Consider the following 21,617-nt stretch of genomic DNA (forward strand, 5'->3'; position numbering starts at 1 on the left):
ATTGATTTTTCATTGTTCTTAAGAGCCAAGGGTTTGGGTCTGTACAAATTGGTGAGGATTATTATCAAGCCTTCCCCAGGAAAGGGGGTGTAGGGTTTGGGGGGATATTTTGGGGAAAGACGTCTCCAAGTGGGCTCTTTCCCTGTTCTTTGTTTAAAACGCTTGGTGGTGGCAGCTTACTGTTCAAGGACAAGGCAAAGTTTGTACGTTGGGGAAGTTTTTAACCTAAGCTGGTAAGAATAAACGTAGGGGGTCTTTCATGCGGGTCCCACATCTGTACCCTAGAGTTCAGAGTGGGGAAGGAACCCTGACATAAACCATGAAATTTTTCCAGTTACAAAATTTTAAACACACACTTAGTCCTCATATTAGCGTTCTCTAGCCAATTAAAAATTCTTTACTCAACTTTTGAATTCAAACAAGTTTTAATCTTGTTCTAAAAATGACTATGCCTGCCCCTGTTCTTCTTTACCAGAAATGTTTTATGTTTCTTCAAGAATTTATTCAGTTAGGGTCCAGTTTTTCCTCTGGCTTGTGCCCAGGATGGAGGGTGCAAGTATATCCCATGCACTGGCCAGAGACAACAGAAATCCTTGCATTCAGGGATGCATATTACTCCAAAAAGGGCACGGATGAGGTAAGGCCATGCACCCTGAGGTGCTCACAATCCCTTCACATACTACTCTTGGGGTGATGTAGTTTTGCATTAGCCTCTATTCAGGGCTGGGCCTAAAATGATACAATTTGAGCCCTGTGTATTGATCAAAATTTCCCTTTTCATAGTCCTTCCTGCCTCATTCATAAACAACCAACAGCAATACTGCAAATGTCCACTCTTCCCTCTTCCACAAAATGCAGGCCTTGTCTACACTGGGGCCTACCAGCCAGCAAGGGAGCCGTACTGATGTTACTGTTGAGGCTACACCAACATAACTGTATGCCAACACCACCCACTGAAGACACACAGAAATAATGGCATAAAAAACTATAATTTGCATCACTGCTTACCCTAAGAATCTGAAGCCAGGGTAAGCTACACCACTGCAAGCCAGTTTACTCCAGTGCAGCACCATATAGTCCTGCTTCCAAGACACATGTCTTTTCTCTCCCCATAACACACTTTTGATTTCTCTGTTGACCTTTGTGTAACCACATATGCTTATTCTAGGTGAAATTCAGAGTAATTGGGCGGCATGTGGGGAACTCTCCAGGTGTCGGAATTCACAAGTTTCTTGGTTTAATGCTGGAACTGAGGCCACATCCCTCCGTACCCCCTACAAAGGCATTCCCAGCCACTGGATCTGCAACCCTCCATTGGTCTGCTCCCAAATCCTCCTTCTGCTGCAACTGTTTCAGAGCCCGTGCAATAGGTGCCTCCACGATGCACAAGGGGTGTGGTCTCACAACCAGGACGAAGGTGGTCAGACTAGCAGTTGGAGCAGGAGTTGGGAGTCAGCCGAGACTAAGGCAGGTCAGAGGGTGAACCAAGAGTCAGGTGTCAATCAGGTTACTAGGAGATGAGGGTTGTGCACCAGGTTACAGAGAGCAATTGAATAGCAAAGTCAAGGATAAACCAAGGTCAGAAGCCAGAGTCTAGGATCTCTCACAAGTAGGATCTGAAGCAGAGGAAGGCAGGCCAGGTTATTGCTCAGACAGCTCTCCTTCATGGCTTCCTAGTTTAAGTACTGGTATTGGCCAATCATCAGGTTGTCAAGTTCTGCCACTCAGGTCCTGCTGGGTGGTACTTCTGGCCTATCTCCATGCCCCTCCCACTTCCGAAATGCTCCCTGCACCAGGGACTGCAGGGAGGGAGGTGTAAGAGCTAGCTATGCTGATTCTAAATCCACTGGCTACTTGAGGGTGGTTTCAAACTCCTTTGCAGTGCCTGAACAGCACAAAGGGAGCAGAGACAGGTGGTGCCACAGACTGCTCCAGTACTCATTAAGGGATTAAATAGTAGGGGCCAAAGTTTAGACCCTGATTCCTCCATAATGCGGAACCATCAGGAGTTTCATGGCCCACTTGCTTGCAGAAGTTATGCAAATCCTGATGCAGAAGGTTCCCTTCTGAGGTGGCTTTATAATGGATGTAAGTGGAAGCCAGGCCCCAGGGGTGACATTCAGAGAGGTGCTACAAATGCTCAATGTTCCCTTACTGCTTTCTCCTCCAGTCCAGTGCCAGTGTTCCTCTCTGACAATTAGCCAAGGGGGATTTCAGAGGGGTCATGCAGGCCAAGAAAGGATCTCTTGGTTAACAGCAGAACTAAGAGTGGTCCTCCCAGGCAAACATGGCAGGAGGGTGAGAGAGAGAGCAGGGTGGTGGGGGAAAGCAATTGGGAGATTTGGAGGCAATTATACCCACCCTCTGATAGAGGGTTTGCCAGCCATTTGTTACTCAGAGTTGCAATTTAAGAGCAGTGAGACTACTAGCTTTCAGTATGACCCTTTTATTTTCAAGTGGTGTGCAGCCAGGAGATTGAAAATTTTCTTTACAATATGGAACACAGTGCTCTGATATTTGCCTTTGTCATCTCACAATTAGATTACCATAACATACTATATCTGGGGCTTCTTCGTAAATTCATTTGGAAGCTGATGCAGAAGGTGCCAAATCACTTCTTAAATGAGTATCTAACTGTGTGCATATTATACCAATACTCTGTGATCTGTATTGGCTGCCTCTTCATCTCTGGGTGGAGTTCCAGGTGTCAGTTTTAACCTACAAAGCTCTAGCTGGCCTAGGACCTGACTGCTTGAGAGATTGCCCCTCTCTCTGTGCCAGACGGTCACTGCTGCAATCAGTGGATGTGCTCAAGCTGAAGCTTTCTTAATATAAAAGGAAAGGGGATTGTGGCAGGGCATTTTCCATGAGAGCCCCATTGCTTTGGAAATCTTTCCTTGCTCTCTGGTCCAAAATAGTCCAGGTTTGTTGCCCTTCTTTTTATTGGGCTTTTGGGAAGGGAGACGTTGCTTGAGAGTGGTATTTAAGGAAGGTGGGGTATTTTTCCTTATTTTTTTCCTTTGCTGGGAGCTCTAATTAGCTACTGTCACATATGTGGAAGTTGCTGCCGGTTTTGTCTTTCTTTGGTTGAGTTTAAAAATAATTGTCAAGGAAAAACAGAGACTCGGATAGGTGTCTTTTGTCTGTGGTTATCATCCTGATTCATAAATAAATAATGTTAGGCCCCTTTGACAAAGGGTGCATTTATTTCTGTTCTAAACCCTCCGGGCCTTATCCTCCTACTGCCTGCCTAGTGGAACTGCACAGAGGTTACTCCTGCCTTGTACGTAAACTGTACAGAACATTTAATGTTAATCCTCTAAGAGGGGATAAGAATGTTTTGAAGATGTCCCTTCATTTTGAAGGAGCTAGAGTATTTCTTCTATAGTTGAAGGCTATGATTAATCAATTTGATATGCCTAAAACATTGCACCAAATTCTGTTCTCACTTACATTAGTCAGAGCCAAAGGAGCAACTTCATATTTGCAGTAATGTAACTGAGAAGAATCTGACCCACTGGAAGGAAACAAACAACCTTAAATTGTATGTAAATGATCTGTAAAGAATTCAGAAAGCAGTGCATGTGAATGAAGAATTCTTTTTGGCGAATAGACAAGTAAAAAAGAAAGCATTTTGGCTGCAAAACCGGGTAGCGGTTTTAAGCATTTGAAAGACAAATGACATTAGAGAAAAGACTGGGTTAACAAGGGAACACTTGAAGAAAGTCTAATCTTAGCTGGCATGCTGACTAGGAAGGTCAGCCCAGTGCACGCGTTCTCAGCTGGAGTCGGGCTCCCTCTGCCAGCCCAATTGTCCTCTGCACTTCAGATACCAAACCAAACTGAAGGTGCCTTCACCCTGCAAGCTCCTTATATTCTAGCAGCTTAAAGAGAGTTTCCTTTTTCCTGTCAACTTATGTATAATTTCTTTATGCTACAAAGAAGGGAGGTTGTGTGTGTGAGTGCCTTTTTTTTTCCTCTCAGAGTAGCACAAGGCTCTTTAGAAAGCAGTGTAAAGACTCATTCTTTAGTACTGTGTTCCCAGCCAGTAAGAGTGAGTCACTTTTTAAAAGAAGCTTTAATTTGTATTTTATTGATTTTTCATACTCATCCTGCTGTAAACATGAAGAATGCAATTATGATCTACCTGTTTATATTTTAATACTAAAAAAATTCCTATTAAGAAATATAAAACATTTGTGATTTAAAATACACTGTGAAAAATTCCAGTTTGTACACACTTCTAGTTTATATATATGTACATATAAATGTCATGAGCAAAATTTACATAGGGGAAAAGAATTTGAACAATTTTCTTTTCAGAGTAGGTATTTAGGGCTAGATTCTAATCCTGATTTCACTGCTGTAAATCCAGAGTAACTCTAGAATCTGGTCCTCAGTCTATTGAAACAGTGAAATTACATTAGCCACTTTTCTGGGCCAACTTTCCAATTGTCAGTTTAAATCATATAGTAGCCATTTATTTTATTTCAGTTTGAGGACAGCAAGAATTGTTTAGCATGTTTGAAATCTGTAAACAAGTATTTCCTGAAGATAAGCAGGTATTTTACTAGCCGCACCACACCTGCACATTGTCAATTGATCTGGAGGTTGCAAGACTTATAAAGGCTTGCTCTTGCCTGAGACGCTAGTCTGCTATTTGATCTCCTTGATATCCTGGAAGCGATTTCAGTTTATCTCAGAGGCATGAGGCACACAGGACTGAGTTTGTATCATAGGGTGGGGAAAAAAGATAAACAGAAAAATGTGTAAGCTTATTCAAGGATCATAGTGGGAGGAAGGGGTTTTATGTTTTGTGTATTCTTTTAATAAATATTACCATAGCCCTTTTCTTGTAAATGTCTCAGCAGTTCAGTTTGTTTCTGGGAACATAATTCTACTACTTTTTAAAGATTTCAGTATTTTTAAACTTCAAAATATTCCAAATTCAGTCCTTGGAAATTTTCCATGTGCTTAATAGCACATATTGAATATATTGTTGTGGGAAATGAAAGAAGGATATCAGAATTTGTTTAAATGAGAATGTTGTAACCACTGAAAAGATTTTTTGATCTGTTTTTCATCTATTTTACCAGCACAAATAAATTTTTTCTTAATTTCAAAACTAGTTTGCCTTAATGTCAGACGGCACTTCTGTGAAACACTAGGCAAATCAAACTTCTAATTGATATATGCCTAGACAAATTTATAATTTACTCAGAGTTAAATCTTAATTTGATGCAAATAAAACTTAATAAATGAATTTATGAAGCAAATCATAAAGGAACAAAAACAAATTATCATACTATCTATATCTAAAATACAAGATTATGAAAACAGTAAAAGGCCTGTGCCTGCATTTCTCTTGCACTCACACCTCTCCACTGAATTAACTGACAGTTTAGGTGTGCAGGAAATGCAGGATTTGTGCTCCTTGGGTAGAATTGCCATTTGTAATCATTTTACCTTTCCCGCTGTGGAGATAGATTACCAAGAACATGTAACTTCTTATAGTTATAATTTAAAATTGTATCACATAAGTTTAAAAAGCAGTTCTTCAGTTAGCGTGTTAATAAACCAATTCTTAAACTTTGAAGTTGGCCAGATTTTATTTTTTAGATTATCAGTTATTTTGGAGATGATGGGTGGTTGCATGATTAAAACATAGAATTGGGAATCGGGAGTTCTGGCTTCAGTTCTTGGCTCTTTCACAAACTTTCATCGTGACGTTGGGCAAACCACTTTCTGCCTTGGCTTTCCTTTTCATTGCAAAAATTCGGGATAATACTTCACTAGCTCACAGTAATGGTATGAGGCTTAATGGGAGTTCCACGTGTGAAGGACTTACAGATCCTGGCTCTTAGTGTTCGCTGTAGTACAGTATACTACAGTGTTCGCTGTAGTGTGTTTGCTTTAGTGTTCACTGTAGTACATTGATAAGAAAGTGACATTCTTAACTTGCAACTGAAGTCCCTATGCTGCCCTCTATCAACACATGGAATTCACATTAACATCAACAGGAATTGTGTACATGCATTTAGCAGATTATGTAGGTTTAAGTATGAAAAATATAAGTTGAACTTAAAAAAATCAAATAGCATGTGATATCAAATATACAACTTTGAACAACATCAAAAAGATTCTTTTTATAAGGGAGGGGAGAATTGCTATGTAAGTGGGAAATGCTGAATTCTGTAGCTGGGTCCTTCTGTAGACTTCATTAGCTATACAGCAATAGCACCATAGCACAGTGTGCACGGATTTCAGTCACTACAACAAACTCATCTCCTGTATCTCAAAATACAAAGTTCAGGATACCTGAACAAACTCTTTCTGTCCATTTTTAATTTCCATTTTCCAATTTCTGATTCTCATCAGGAAGTCACTATCTCTTTTTCTTCATCAGGCAAACTATTCAGATAAGATAAGGGGGTGGAAATATGACAAAATAAAAACTTACAGTGGATAGTACTCCTGATTATGTCTATTACCAGGTCAAATATGTATAGGAAAGGGTCTAATAATCACACAGGTTTCATAGGAGGGGAGTTAGTGTAAGGGTTTGGACTCAAGCAAACAGCCTGTTTTGGGGGAAGAATTATTGTAATTAGTGAGAGTAAACATCTCTGTTTTTCAGCAAAAGAACTATGAAACATAAAATCTGGCTGGCAACTATCAAATGAAAAACACTTTTGTAGCAAATATGCATGTTTTAAAATTTGTCATTGCTTATCCACCTAAAGAAAATGAGACATGACAGTTCTTTGTTTGCACAGGGCCGGAGGTACTCCACTGCATAATTAGGCAATGTTTTATCAATCAAATGATGATAGTCCTGAACAAATGGTAAGGACTAGTGTCACACTTTTTAAACAGTCTCATTAATGACTTTCTACAGGACTACTGGAATAATGCATATAGATTGTCTTGGTCCTTTAAAATTCCTCCTTTCCTGCACGGTATTTTCTACCCTTCAGGACGTATTCCATTAAATAACAGTGAATTAATGAAAAAACCCTAAGAGACCCTTCCTGCAAGACACGAGGAATTTTAGAGGGGTAGCACCATTCTTCAAGAAACAGATCAGTAGAAGGTTTCAGAGTAACAGCCGTGTTAGTCTGTATTCGCAAAAAGAAAAGGAGTACTTGTGGCACCTTAGAGACTAACCAATTTATTTGAGCATAAGCTTTCGTGAGCTACAGCTCACTTCATCGGATGCATACTGTGGAAAGTGTAGAAGATCTTTTTATACACACAAAGCATGAGAAGGATTTTTTTTTTTAAAACAGCAGCAGTCCACAGTACCAGCATTAACATCATCATGCTCAGCTATGCTTTCCTTTTTCACAAATTAGTTAAGAAACAGGCCCTCAAGAAATGGGACACTTCCCAGTTTTAGCATTTATCCCATCAAGCTAAGTATTTTATTTCTGTCTTTACTACATTCAGAATAGTTACTCCAATTATGACTCTTCAAAGCACACAGTAAGCATCAAAAGCTGTTTCTCTCTTATACTTCGAGCCCCAGCCTGCTCCTTTTGAAGTCAATGGCAAAATTCCATTTGGCTTCAAGACTATACCCTTATTCAATATTGTATTGTGTATATGAAAAGTTCTGTTTTATTATAGAGTATAAACTGTCATTCATTAACAACTATCCTTGCTTCTTAAAATATGGCAATTCACTCTGAAAAGTCTAAATTTACTCTAAGTAGTATAATAAACTAAAATGAAATGGTCATAATAAGTAATGATCTTAATAAATAAGAATCTTAATATGAGGCAACTTAACTGATTTAGTGAACAACACTCTAGTAGGCTAACAAGCCTCAGCTGGTAGAAAATAGTAATGTTCACATTTTTAAATTATTTCAATGTCAGAGCAATTTTAAAAACTTGTGTATTCCTGTCAAGTTAAATTTCAGAAACACAATAATTGAACAAAATCTGTTTTACCATTACTTGAGACTACATCACCAAATTTAAATTATAGCCAGAGCTCTGCACAACATACATTTAATATGCATATGCATATTCTTCTTTTCAAACAAACCATTTTGTTTCTTTTATAAAAGCTTTATTTTCACTCAATTTAGCTCCCTCTCAATATATGTTTATTATTCACACAACATCTCTTACCTTGTTTGTGTTACCAAGTTTCATGCCCATAGGTGAATGGGAAAATTAATTCAGAATGGTTCCTCCCCCCCACCACCACTTGGAGTTTGGATTGGTAATCCTATCAAAGCATCTTTATGGTAACAAGTATGTCAACAGGAATAAAAAAAAGTATGGATAAACACATTCAGCATCAGATATACTGTATCCAGATGCAGAGAACTTGGACTCCTCTGTAAAAGTACATACTCAGAAATGAAGACAATTTATAGTCAGTAAAATTAGTGCCTTGTACTAATCGATTCAAAACACAAAAATCAAGACAAGCAAATCAGTGACCAAACATAAATAAATAAAAATAAAATCACGGTTTTTTCGTTCCAAATTTTCCCCTTGTACCAACTCCTATCCTCAAGCCCCACACAACTCAACACATACAACAGCAAGTGTACAGTCTTTGATTTATCTGCAAGCAGTTAAATAGAGACACAGCTGAAATGTTCAAATCACGCGAGTATCTCTTGTCATAAAGACCAGGGCTACAGGGTCTGACATAAAGTAATAATTATCTGACATATGAACAGCTCTTGTACTTCCAACCACCTGTTTCAGCACAGGGCTAGTTGGATCAGGAACACGTTTAAACTACTGTTTCCTCCGCATGTTCTGGGTGACGGATTTACTTGTTCTGAATGACAGAAAACAGCAGCGCTGTATTTGAATGTTAGCGCTGCATTTTACCCGCTCTCGCTGCTTTATTTTATTACCTTTCAAAACCCTCGACAGATCAGTTAAAGATTAAATCGGCAGCACTTCAAAGCCTTGTCCCGGGAAGGCAAAGGTAAAGATAACGTCCGTGTAGCTCTAATCCAGGTTTTGCTGTTGCCTCACTTTTAATTACCCAATATATGGCACATCATATAGCAATCCTGTAAGTAAATCAGCCCGTCTGGTTTGGGTAACGCTAGGGCAGACCGACGTCTCTAAACGCTTTACAACCAATTTCTTGATTAAAAGGCGATTAGGAGCGAACTGAAGTGGTGGCTGTGGAAATGGATTCCAACTATTCAGCCATGAGCAAGACAGGGATCGGGAGCATCGCCTATGGAGGCGGCTGCCCCCAGGCTCGGGTTAGCGCAGAGAGGGCAGGCACAGCTGGGCTCTCACAGCGCTCTCCTGAGGGAGCCGCTGGAGCGGAGCCGCTCTCCGCCGCCTCCCCAGGTGCACCATCGGCCTCCGCCAGGCTGAGCGCCCACCTCGCAGGCAACTCCCCGGCGGTGCCTCGCTCCCCACCCTTGCAGCCAGGGGCCGAGCACCAGCTGCCGGTCCCCACCCCCCGCGGCCCCATAGCGGGGGCGGCCACTTACAGGTAGGAGGTGAAGAGGCTGAGGTTGGTGGGCAGCGCTGTGAGCCCCCGGTCGGAGCAGTCCGCCCTGAGGAGCATCCCGTCCTGCTCACACTGGCACAGGGCCGGGCAGCCCCTCTGCCGCCCCCCGGCGGGGCTCGCCAACCCCCCGCTGCTAGCCCCAAGCAGCCCGAGCAAGCAGAGCAGGAGCAGCGCGCTGGGCGGGCAGGAGGTGTCCATGGTGCCAGCGGGCGGTGGCGCTGGTAGCCGCTGGGCTCTGCACCGCTGTCCTGTAGGGCGCTGTTTTCACCCCCCGGCTCAACCGGAGCCTGGGAAACAAGCTGCCGCAGCCCCAGCTGCTGCTGCAAGGAAGCCGCCTGCCCTGGCGCGGGGAGCTGCTGCTGCTGCTGCTGCTGCTCTTGCAGCCGGAGCCTGGCCTGGAGCGCGAGCTGCTGGAGCCCGAGCTGCCGCCGGCGCGCCGCGCTCTGGAGCAGCATCTCAGTTTACACGCTGTTTTAAAGAGCCGCAGCCTGCCCCGCGCGCCCACTGACGCCGCCCAAGCTTTGCCCGCGGCCGCGCTCCTGGGCCCTGCCAGCGCCTCTGGGAGTTGCAGGAGGGGGAGGGGGAGGGGGAGGGGGAGGGGGGCGTTCTTGGCCTCTACCTGCCGCGCGTGCTGCCTGTGAAGTGCGGCAGGCGGTGCACAGAGCAGGGCCAGTCCTGGGGAGCGGCGGTGGCGGGCTGGCCTTGGAGCGCCAAGGCGTGCGGGGCAGCCCCTGCCGGCTCAGCCCAAAGGCGAGAAAAAGGAGTAGGGCAGGGAGCTGCTTGCAAACCAGGCAGTGGCGCCAGGTTCCTCCTGGGTGCCACGTGCCGCCTGTGCGGCGAGCTCCCCCAGCCTCAGCTGGGAGGCACTGGCTGAGAGCAAAGGGGTAGTATTGGGAGACCATGTTCCCGAAGTGACTAAGCCTTTTTGGCTCCTTTGAGTTTTTACCCTTAGGTCTTATCCAGTATTTAGATGAGATCACACAAGGGAGGCTTTTTGGGAAGTTTAATTTCAGATGTAGTTGGCCTTGCAGTAAAAAGCATATTTTGAGGACAAAAAGAAAAGGAGTACTTGTAGCACCTTAGGGCAAACTGAATGCATCCGATGAAGTGAGTTGTAGCTCACGAAAGCTTATGCTCAAATAAATTTGTTAGTCTCTAAGGTGCCACAAGTACTCCTTTTTGTGTATACAGACTAACACGGCTGCTACTCTGAAACCTGTCGTTTTGAGGACAGTTTGACTGGCCTCTGAAATGATTTCAAGTCAAATGCCACCACGTGGCTCCAGCTTCTGACAGCACGTGGGACCCTCCTCCTCAGAAGTCAGACAATCCCACAAAATTGGGGACAAGCCGCCTGTATGTGTTGTTATTATTATTTATTAACTGATACCTCTGCTTCATGGGTTAGCACTGCAGAGATAAATAATTTTCAAACGTAAAAATGATATAGGGTCTGGGCTCTGTAGAAATGTGGCACATATTGGGCTTGAAATGAAAGACATTCCTCATTCTGGGGGACAGTTTAGTGGCATGTCTGACCTGATCAGACCAGCTGAAGTAACACTATACCTACAGACAGAACAGGCAGTTGTCTAGGGCACTTTAGTATCTGATTAATTTGAGTGGCTACAGGCTTTGAGGGGTGTCCATTTACCAGTTGTCATAGGACAGGAAAGCTTGTTGCACCAGTCTGTAAACTAGCACTCCCTTTACTCCAGTAAAATGCAATGCCAAAGCTCATTCTTTGCAAGAATAGAAAATTCCTGTAACATTTGCTGCTTTCACATTTTGAAAAACAAGCTCTAACATGATATGCATAGTGATTTTGTACTGATCACACAGCTATACAGTATTTATTTTATTTATTTAGGGTTAGAGCAATATAAAAAGTGATCATCCTTTTAAAATACATTTCAAAAGCTGAAAGCTAAATTAGGGGCAAACTTCTGTTGTCTTTCTATGAGAGCTGGGTGCGTAACTCCCATGTGCGCCTTTAGAAATCTCTCCCTAAGTTAATAAGGGTTGGATTTGCAGCGGGTGTAAATTGGTGTAGTTCCATTGACTTCAGTGAGGTGGTGCCAATTTATACCAGCTGTGAATCTGTTCCTAAATTTCTGTTCATTTTAATAGCTCTGTAGGGGTGAGACTTTTATTTCTCAAACTCAATTAGACATGAGTTTAGGTAGTAAATGTGTCCTTATGGTACATTAAGCCATATCTATTGGCATAAAGCAAGTCAAAATTACATTTTCAGTTTTATGGGGCCAATCCTAAATTTTGATTGATGGTCAGGGATTCCTGTCATGAACAAGGAGAACCTTGCCCATGGTAGCAATCCCCAGCCTTTTTCTGCACCTTAGATGGAACAAAAGATGGATTTTGGCTGTGGGAGGCATACAGGCAACCTTGTAAGACAGAATATGCATCAGATCCCTCATGTATCAAAATGCATTTTGCACCAGTCACGAGCCCCAGATTTGTGTCTGGTTACCAGTTTACTAATTCAAGCTCCACTCCTGTTCCCACTGAAGTCAGTAGCAAAACTGCATTTACTACAATGGGAGTAGGATTGTGCTGTTTGTGACTAACTGGTAGATCAGACTACCTGGGTATTGGAGAGCATTCATGAAAGGGTTATGGCCCTGATGAATCCAGAGGATAGTCCAAAATAATGGCCTAATGAGAAGTCCAGGAAGATAGCATATAAATGGATATATCTAGTTTGTAATTCTTGTTCCCCACTGCACCATCATTTGATGTAATATGAGATGCATTGGTAGCCTTACGCTGGAGCAGAAATGCTTTATTTAAAATAAATAAAAATAGCTCCTATTTTCTTGTCATGTAAATCCATGTCCAACAGAGCACTGAGAGACTCTCCTTTGCAAACACCCTTTCATGTGCTCATGATAACAATGTCTGGAAGTACAAGGGACATGTAAGGCATGAATGGATGGGGAGAAAAACTGTGCAGGATACAGTGTTTACTCTGTGCAACCACTGAGACACCTTGGCACCTGCCTCAGAGAGCAGTTTCCCTATTTGACCGCTTTGAGTGCTGCTTACCGCTGTGCAGGATAAATACCTTTGTTTCTGAATTACATGATTTCAGAGTAATTCCTCACTGAATACCATTGAATAGGTTCATGCTTGTGGGCTTGTTAAATGACAGATATCTGAATACTTTACTTTCATCTATGTCAAAATGGCAATTTCAAAAACATGCATTGCATGCCACTAGAATGTTTAATATACTTTGCCAAAAGATGCCAGAATAACTTTAGTTAATAAGTAAATATTTTTTCATAAGTACAGTGAAATCATATTTACACAACTTGGTGGGCTATTATAGACATATATAATTTGTTCTAAAAGGTAGAGTCCATTGTTTACCCTGCTCATTTCATGTTGAGGATATAATCAGTAGTATGCTGGATATCTACTTCCTTCAGATAAACATAGTTTAATTAATTAGGAGGGGCAGAGAAAGGTTTAACTATATATTTAATTTAGGTATTATTTATTTTGCATGAATACTTTTGTTCAGCTAATACATGACTTTGAAATATTAAAAAATAAAACATACCTTTATTTAATTATACCTAATATAAACATTAACTTTTAAAAGAAGACTGTTTTAAAAAACTCATTAAAAGCAGGATGTGGTGGGACGGGGCACTCTGTATGACTAAATTTAAGTCAGACCATTACAGTTATTTTGTTTTAGTATTTCTTATATGTAAAGTCCCTTGTTTCCCCATAAGAAAGAAAGAAAAACAAAATTTGTCATTTGAGATAATGCATGAGTAGGACTCTACCAAATTCATGGCCATGAAAAACGCATCACAGACCATGAAATCTGGTCTTTTTTGTGCTTTCCCCCCCATACTATACAGATTTCACAGAGGAGACTAGCATTTCTTAAATTGGGGGTCTTGATCCAAAAGAGAGTTGCAGGGGAGTTGCAAGGTTACTTCTGCGCTGCCTTTAGAGCTGGGCGGCTGGAGAGCGGTGGCTGTTGGCTGGGTGCTCAGCTCTGAAGGCAGTGCCCTGCCAGAAGCAGCACAGATGTAAGGGTGGCAATACCATACCATACCACTCTTACGTCTGCGCTGCTGCCTTCAGAGCTGGGCAGCTGGAAACTGGCAGCTGCTGACTGAGGGCCCAGCTCTGCAGGCAGCAGCTCTGCCTTCACAGCTGGGCTCCCAGCCAGCAGCTGCTGCTCTCCAGCTGCCCAACTCTGAAGGCAGCGTTGCTGCCAGCAGCAGCATAGAAATAACCATGAGACCCCCTCCTCCCCTGCTCCTTTTTGTGTCAGGACTCCTACAATTACAACACTGTGAAATTTCAGATTTAAGTAGCTGAAATCATGAAATTTATGATTTTTAAAACCCCATGACCATGAAATTGACCAAAATTAATTTGGTAGGGCCCTATGCATGAGTTGCTGTTATTGGTCCAAAAGGATATAAGTGGTACGCTCACAGTTCCTCAGAGGAGCTTACAGTTTCTTTGGGAATGATCCTTCAGAGCAAATGTGTTTCTAACATCTAAGCATATTCTACTGTCACTACAATCCTGGCCCCATTGTTATCAATGGCAAAGTTCCTATTGACTCCAGTGGAGCCAGAAACGGACCCTTGTTTCATAGCTGATAAACACAGCTGATAATTGTTTAAGCTGCACTATCTGTAAGATATTTTACTACACTGGCGAGTCTTTAATGTGATCTGCAAGTATAAAAGACTTTCAGCTCATTTAAAAATGATACATAAAATAATGTACCTGTATTTATGGTTTATTGGTACAGTACACCATGTTGATGGAATTTTGTGTATTTACAGTATTAAATACAATATTATATACATGTTATCAGTGCACACACAAAAATATAACAATTCTTAATGTATAAATTTAAGTAATTTATTAAATCTGGATATTTCAGACATATCATGGATTAACAGCCTGCAAAATTAGAGGCTTACACAGAAGCTGCTTTTTAAAATACAGGAGTATAAAAGAACATTGGGGAGCACCAAACTTCTAATATTATTTCTCTTCTACAGCTTAGAATGATTGAAAAGATTTTTAAAACTGTGGCTAAAAACATCTCCCAGGATGAGAATATAAATTTCAGCCATATAAAATTCTAACACCACCATCTCATAACAGTTGCCACAGCCAAAATAGGGTTTAAAACAGAAGTGTCAACAGAGTACAGCAGCCAATGCTTAAATATTAAAGAATTTTCAATTCAGTGACAAACTAAAAAAATATGATAGCAAAGGAGGAGGTAGAATTTCAGATGCTGGGTGTGCAGTAGCTTTGCCAACCCTCCAGGAGTCTCCAGGAATTAAAAGATTAATCTTTAATTAAAGAATATGTCATGCGATGAAACCTCCAGGAATTCATCCACCAGAACTGGCGACCCTAGTATACAGTTTAACTATATTAAGAGAAAACTTCACTTCTTCCCTCCTCGTCCAGACATGTTGAGCACCCTGAATACAACAAAACTGTGTGGTTAAACTGCAGGGGGCCTGCATCCTTTGCCCACTGTGGAGCTGAGCTCTGCATGATTCTTCCAAGTCATCACATGGTTTAATCAGAGAGAGGATTCAATGAGGCTGTGCAGTTCCATTAATACTTGGACTGCCTAGCGGCTGCAGAGCAGTACTGCTACAGTCCTGTGACCTGAGGAGGAAGATTTCTTTCCCTCTGATCCCTGCAGAACATCTCTAACCTGCCAGAGCTCTCTGAGATGGCCTCAGCAACAGTATTTGCCTTTTATTTTTATCTTGATTTAGGAGTTTTGTCTATACCTGAGAAAGTCAAATATGTATTACACAAATCTCTCTCTTTCCACTCACTGGCTGTATATAGTATCTTTCATCCCAGGATCTCAAACCACTGTACAAACATCAATTTATTTAGCTACACAACACACCTATGACCTAGGTAAGTAACAGATTACGTGTAAACCGTGGTGCCTGAAGTCTGAGAGAGAAGAGAGCTCAGTGCTGTCTCCTGTTGGTGAAATGAGAGAGGAGCAGCCCAGAGCTGCTTAAGAACTGCACATGAGTGGAGTTCCACTAGCAAGGAAGCTCTCTACTGGCATCTGTTGGGGAGCAAGGAGAGTTAACCAAATGGGCCAGGACGTATTTACATTTTAGTTACATGATGGCTTGGGGCATTTGGGTTAAAGTATAATTAAATGTTGAGTTTGGGGTCCATAAAGTGCAATTGACCTCGCTGAAGGATACAAGGACAAGAAATCAACATTGAATGTGTTTGGGGTCCCCTTGATTGAGACTGCTATCAGTTGGGTAAAGGAGCTTGGATCAAGCTAGAAAAGGGAAAGAGATGGGGGAAAAAACTCTTCTGTTTATTGCAGACAATGTGTTTTTCTGGGGGGGGGGTGTGTGTGTGAGGAATATCAAGGGTTCTAGATACTACTGATCTCTTTCCAAAACTGAGCTGAGATTGCTGAACAGGGGGCAGTACAGAGTGATGGCAGATGGTACAGAAAAGCAGCAGCTTCAAGGTGATGGATGGCACAGAGTGGGGGCTGTAACAGCTGCAGCTTCTATACAATTACGGATAGGGTGACCAGATGTCCTGATTTTATAGGAACAGTCCTGATTTTTGGGTCTTTTTCTTATATAGGCTCCTATTACCCCCCCACACACACACACACTCCCTGTCCCGATTTTTCACATTTGTTGTCTGGTCACCCTAATTACGGATGGCACAGTGGTGGTGGCACCTTGAAGATGGTGGACAGCACAGAGTGGTAGCAGATCAAGGCAGCTTGAGCTGAAGCCATGGAGAGAGTGGCAGCCTAACCAAGGCATTCTGGTACAGGCCTGCTTACCCAGCAATTAAAGCTGAAATCACTCTAGCTAGGTTAGGTAGGAGAGTCCCCAAAGCAGCGCAGGTGGCACCAACCTGCTAGAATCCTTGGACCTTTCCAGCCCAGGACAGCTATCCATGAGTGGGGAACTGGGGAGGAGGGAAGTGGCCAGAATACATTAGCCACTCACAACAGCCAAAGGAGGACTGAGGTTGGGACTACTGTTGGGACACTGTGGGGGAAGAGAGTCAGACATCATAGATTTTGTTAATTGCTGGTCTTTCCAAATTCATGCTGTTGTCTTCTTCCTCTCCGCCCTCTAATAAAGTTTTCTTTGTTGTAACCCCTGGACTCAGTGTTTGTGAGTGGGGAAGAATTGCCCAGCAGGGGTGCCCAGGGTCCCAGGTTTCTGGGTGGGGTTTGGGCCGGTGTTATTTATATCTTTAAGGAAACCCTTAGAAAATTGAGCCTGGCTGTTTTGCTGCCATCAACACCTGGCAGAAGGGTTATACACATATACATAAATGTAAGTTCAAAAACATTATGTGATCCAGGTCCAAATCTTCAAAGTTATTTAGGCACCTAAATCCCATTGAAACTGTATGCTGTTTAAGTAGCTATCCACTTTTCTCATATATTATTTTTTATATTAATTCCTTTAGTCCTGGTTCACCATCTGTGATAGGGTATTCTGTCCCTTTAAGGGTAGTGAGGTCTAGGGATCAGCCCATGCATCTGGCATGGCCCTTTAAGATTCTGGGAGGTCTGGTGAGTGCAAGAATCTAGGAAATAGAAGATATTGGAAGAGAGGAAGCCATCCCAGGGAATAAGTGTGTGTGTGTGGGGGGGAAACTGTTACTGTTTCTTTAAGGGCATGGGACTAGGAGCCTGGCAGAGTGGGCAGGGCAAAATTCCTTTCTCTCCCAGCCAGTTGGGTTTGGGAAATGGACCAGCATAAATACTGCCTCCTCCCTCATAGCAGGGGGTTTACTTGCTTTGTCTTCCAAGGTAAAGGCTGGTGGAAGTGAGGGGGGAAGGCCTAGGTCGAGGACAAGCTGGCTGAGGCTCTGCAGCTGGCCTGAATTATAACCAGCTCCAGGAGGAGGACTTGGGACTCCTTTCTTAAAGAGAGCATTAATGATGGAAAATACATCTCAACTCCACAAGGAGAGCTGTGGGGCTCCTTCCTTAAGGAGAGAGTAAGCCACTCTCTGAAGTATACCCCAACGCTAGGAAGAGGTCTGGGGACTCCTAAATGTAGGGAAAAGGAAATCTAGCAGGATTCTTATATGGACTCAGAGTGGGTGTGAACTAGAGAGACTGGAAATAGTTTGTAGTTGGTAAAAAGAGTTAATAAAGCAGACCTTATGAAGGGAGCATTTCTCTGAAATAATCTGGTCTGGGTGATTGACTGAAAGAGTCTGAGTGGGTGCTGAGGGCAATGCACCTGCAACGCCACAAGGAACATGCTTGAGATCAGCGTGGGGTCACATCACCACTTAGCTGCTGTCTTCCCTGACCGTTCTCTTATAATCAGTGTGATAAGACACAGCTACATCATTTGAGAAGTGAGTTTTCCTGCATTTACCTGGAATGATCAGCAGCCATCAAGTGGTTTATATATGTAAGCAAGACCAAGTGAAGGACAAGTGTCCTTGTTTTAAATCAATAAAAAAAACTATTGATTTTCCATTATCATTTCTCCTACAGAAAATTATGTCCTTACACTGGTGTTGACTCCAACATAAAAAGCACATAGTAGAAGTGGATGAGAGATTTGGTGGAAAAAATCACATGCCTGTTCTAATAGTTAGTCATGAGGGAGGGGAGAGCAGGAGGAAGGGAGGGAGAGCCAGGAAAATTCAAAATATATCAAATACGGTTTTACTGCACATTATTTATTTGTGAGAGAAGGTAGGTCCTGTGAGAGAATGTGTGTGGAGAAGCTAATCTCCACAACAGTTGGTCTGTTTCTAATAGAGACCCTGTATTAGAATGAATACAGTCTATTTAAGCATGAAGATATAGAAACAAGCTATTCAGGAAGAACTTCCTAATACAGTAAAAGCTTTATTGTCCGGCATGTTATCCAGCATGTTGGATCATTCTGAAGGCACTTCAGGATCTTGCATTGCCTCAAGGTCATCATTATTAAAATCAATTATCATTGTAGACGTAGAAGGTGTAGGAGACTGGGCTGATTCTGTAATGACCCTATGATACACCCTGGAAGCTGCTTTTCTGAATAAATCCCTGATGTCAGCTTGCTTACTTGTCTTCTGCCTCTTTTGCATAAAAGTAGAGTGCAGAATGTGCAATTGCATAACCTCCTAGGCAGTATACTAGTCCCAGTTACTAGATTGAAGATTTGTATTGGGAAAAATCAGAAATGCTGGTTAATAGAGCTTTCCAGCTGATAAAGTTCCGGATAACACAGCTTTTACTGTAGTAAATTGCGGTGAAAGTGACATCATTTAGGATATTTAAAATGAGATTAGACAAAGCTCTAGTAAATGTACAATATGCCTTGGACTAGCATAGAGATTAACTATGCGTTTTAATTAGTCTTTTCTATCTTTAGCTCTTACTATTCTCTGATCCATCTTAGATCTAAACACCCATCATCATGTGCTCTAATGCACAAAGGACCAGGGGCAAGAACAAGAATGTGGATAGGGAAGAGGTGGCAAAGGTGTACAAAGGACAATGAGGTAGATCAAAATGCTTTCCTATCACACTATCTGAAAGTCTTTGTCTAGGTATTTATGTTGTGTTTTTCACTGCATTTTAGGGATAATGGTAGCATGACAAATGGCAATGAGGATATGGAGGTAGATATTACCATATCTGAGGTAGAAGCGAAACTCGAACAGCTTAATGGGACTAAATCGGGGGGCCTGGATAATCTTCATCCAAGAATATTAAAGGAATTGGCACATGAAATTGCAAACCCATTAGCAAGAATTTTTAATGAATCTGTAAACTCAGGGGTTGTACCATATGCCTGGAGAATTGCTAACATAGTTCCTATTTTTAAGAAAGGAAAAAAAAGTGATCCACGCAACTACAGGCCTGTTAGTTTAACATCTGTAGTATGCAAGGTCTTGGAAAAAATTTTGAAGGAGAAAGTAGTTAAGGACATTGAGGTCAATGGTAAATGGGACAAAATATAACATGGTTTTACAAAAGGTAGATCGTGCCAAATCAAACGGATCTCCTTCTTGGAGAAAGTAACAGATTTTTTACACAAAGGAAACACAATGGATCTAATTTACCTAGATTTCAGTGAGGCGTTTGATACGTTGCCACATGGGGAATTATTAGTTAAATTGGAAAAGATGGGGATCAATATGAAAATTGAAAGGTGGATAAGGAATTGGTTAAAGAGGAGACTACAGTGGGTCCTACTGAAAGGTGAACTATCAGGCTGGAGGGAGGTTACCAGTGGAGTTCCTCAGGGATCGGTTTTGGGACCAATCTTATTTAATCTTTTTATTACTGACCTTGGAGCAAAAAGTGGGAGTGTGCTAATAAAGTTTGCGGATGATACAAAGCTGGGAGGTATTGCCAACTTAGAGAAGGACCGGGATATCCTACAGGAGGATCTGGATGACCTTGTAAATTGGAGTAATAGTAATAGGATGAAATTTAATAGTGAGAAGTGTAAGGTCATGCATTTAGGGATTAATAACAAGAATTTTAGTTATAAGCTGGGGACTCATCAATTAGAAGTAACAGAGGAGAAGAAGAACCTTGGAGCATTGATTGACCACAGGATGACTATGAGCCGCCAATGTGATATGGCCGTGAAAAAAGCTAATGCAGTCTTGGGATGCATCAGGTGAGGTATTTCCAGTAGAGATAAGGAGGTATTAGTACCGTTATACAAGGCACTGGTGAGACCTCATCTGGAATACTGTGTGCAGTTCTGGTCTCCCATGTTTAAGAAGGATGAATTCAAACTGGAACAGGTACAGAGAAGGGCTACTAGGATGATCTGAGGAACAGAAAACTTGTCTTATGAAAGGAGACTCAAGGAGCTTGGCTTGTTTAGCCTAACTAAGAGAAGGTTGAGGGGAGATATGATTGCTCTCTATAAATATATCAGAGGGATAAATACCGGGGAGGGAAAGGAATTATTTAAGTTCAGTAGCAATGTGGACACAAGAACAGATGGATATAAACTGGCCATTGGGAAGTTTAGACTTGAAATTAGATGAAGGTTTTTAACCATCAGAGGAGTGAAGTTCTGGAACAGCCTTCCAAGGGAAGCAGTGGGGGCAAAAGACCTATCTGGCTTCAAGATTAAACTCGATAAGTTTATGGAGGAGATGGTATGATGGGATAACATGATTTTGGCAATTAATTGATCTTTAACTATTCATGGTAAATAGGCCCGATGGCCTGTGATGGGACGTTAGATGGGGTAGGATCTGAGTTACTACAGAGAATTCTTTCCTGGGTATCTGGCTGGTGAATCTTGCCCACGTGCTCAGGGTTCAGCTGATCGCCATATTTGGGGTTGGGAAGGAATTTTCCTCCAGGGCAGATTGGAAGAGGCCCTGGAGGTTTTTTGCCTTCCTCTGTAGCCTGGGGCCCGGGTCACTTGCTGGAGGATTCTCTGCACCTTGACGTCTTTAAACCATGATTTGAGGACTTCAATAGCTCAGACATAGGTGAGAGGTTTATTGCAGGAGTGGGTGGGTGAGATTCTGTGGCTTGCATTGTGCAGGAGGTCAGACTAGATGATCATAATTGTCCCTTATGACCTTAATATCTATGAATCTATGAAACGCAGAATGACGGTGACAAAATTAGGGCTGAGTGAGTTAATTTTGCTAGTTTGGAAATATACATAAACATCCTGGATTCATAGATTTCAAGGCCAGAAAGAATCATCATGCTCATCTAGAGTGACCTTCTGTAATTCAGGCCTTCATTAGCTCTTTTGGCCACAGCATTGACTGGGAGCTCATGTGCAGACAATTATCCATCATGACCCCCAAATCTTTGGTTTGATAGTTTTCTTGAACTCAGTAGTTACTTGGTTCAAATTCTGCTTAGAGGTGACTGAAAAATGGATCTAAGAAGGGTCTGAATTTTGGAGGTCTGTACAAAAGTGAAGCACTTGGGCCATTTCAGGACTTGCCGTATGGAACTGGGGCACAGGTCGTCTTGCCTAGCCATCACAGCTAGGCTGAGGTTGCCCACCAGGGACAGTAGTTGCTGGGCAGGAGTTGGAGGAATTGCAAAACCAGG

General features: G+C 42.2%; 1 protein-coding gene across 1 annotated transcript in view; it reads right to left on the reverse strand.

Moving 5' to 3' along the window:
* Nucleotides 1–9,919, reverse strand: part of LGR5 (leucine rich repeat containing G protein-coupled receptor 5) — a 123,310-nt gene extending 113,391 nt beyond the window's left edge. The window contains exon 1 of the mRNA XM_074942045.1: nt 9,486–9,919. Coding sequence (XP_074798146.1) covers nt 9,486–9,703 — 218 coding nt within the window. The 5' untranslated portion in view covers nt 9,704–9,919. The remainder of the gene's footprint in view (nt 1–9,485) is intronic.
* Between the last annotated feature and the right edge of the window lie 11,698 nt (nt 9,920–21,617).

This window comes from Natator depressus, chromosome 1, assembly GCF_965152275.1.
Source record: "Natator depressus isolate rNatDep1 chromosome 1, rNatDep2.hap1, whole genome shotgun sequence".
Classification (NCBI taxonomy): domain Eukaryota; kingdom Metazoa; phylum Chordata; order Testudines; family Cheloniidae; genus Natator; species Natator depressus.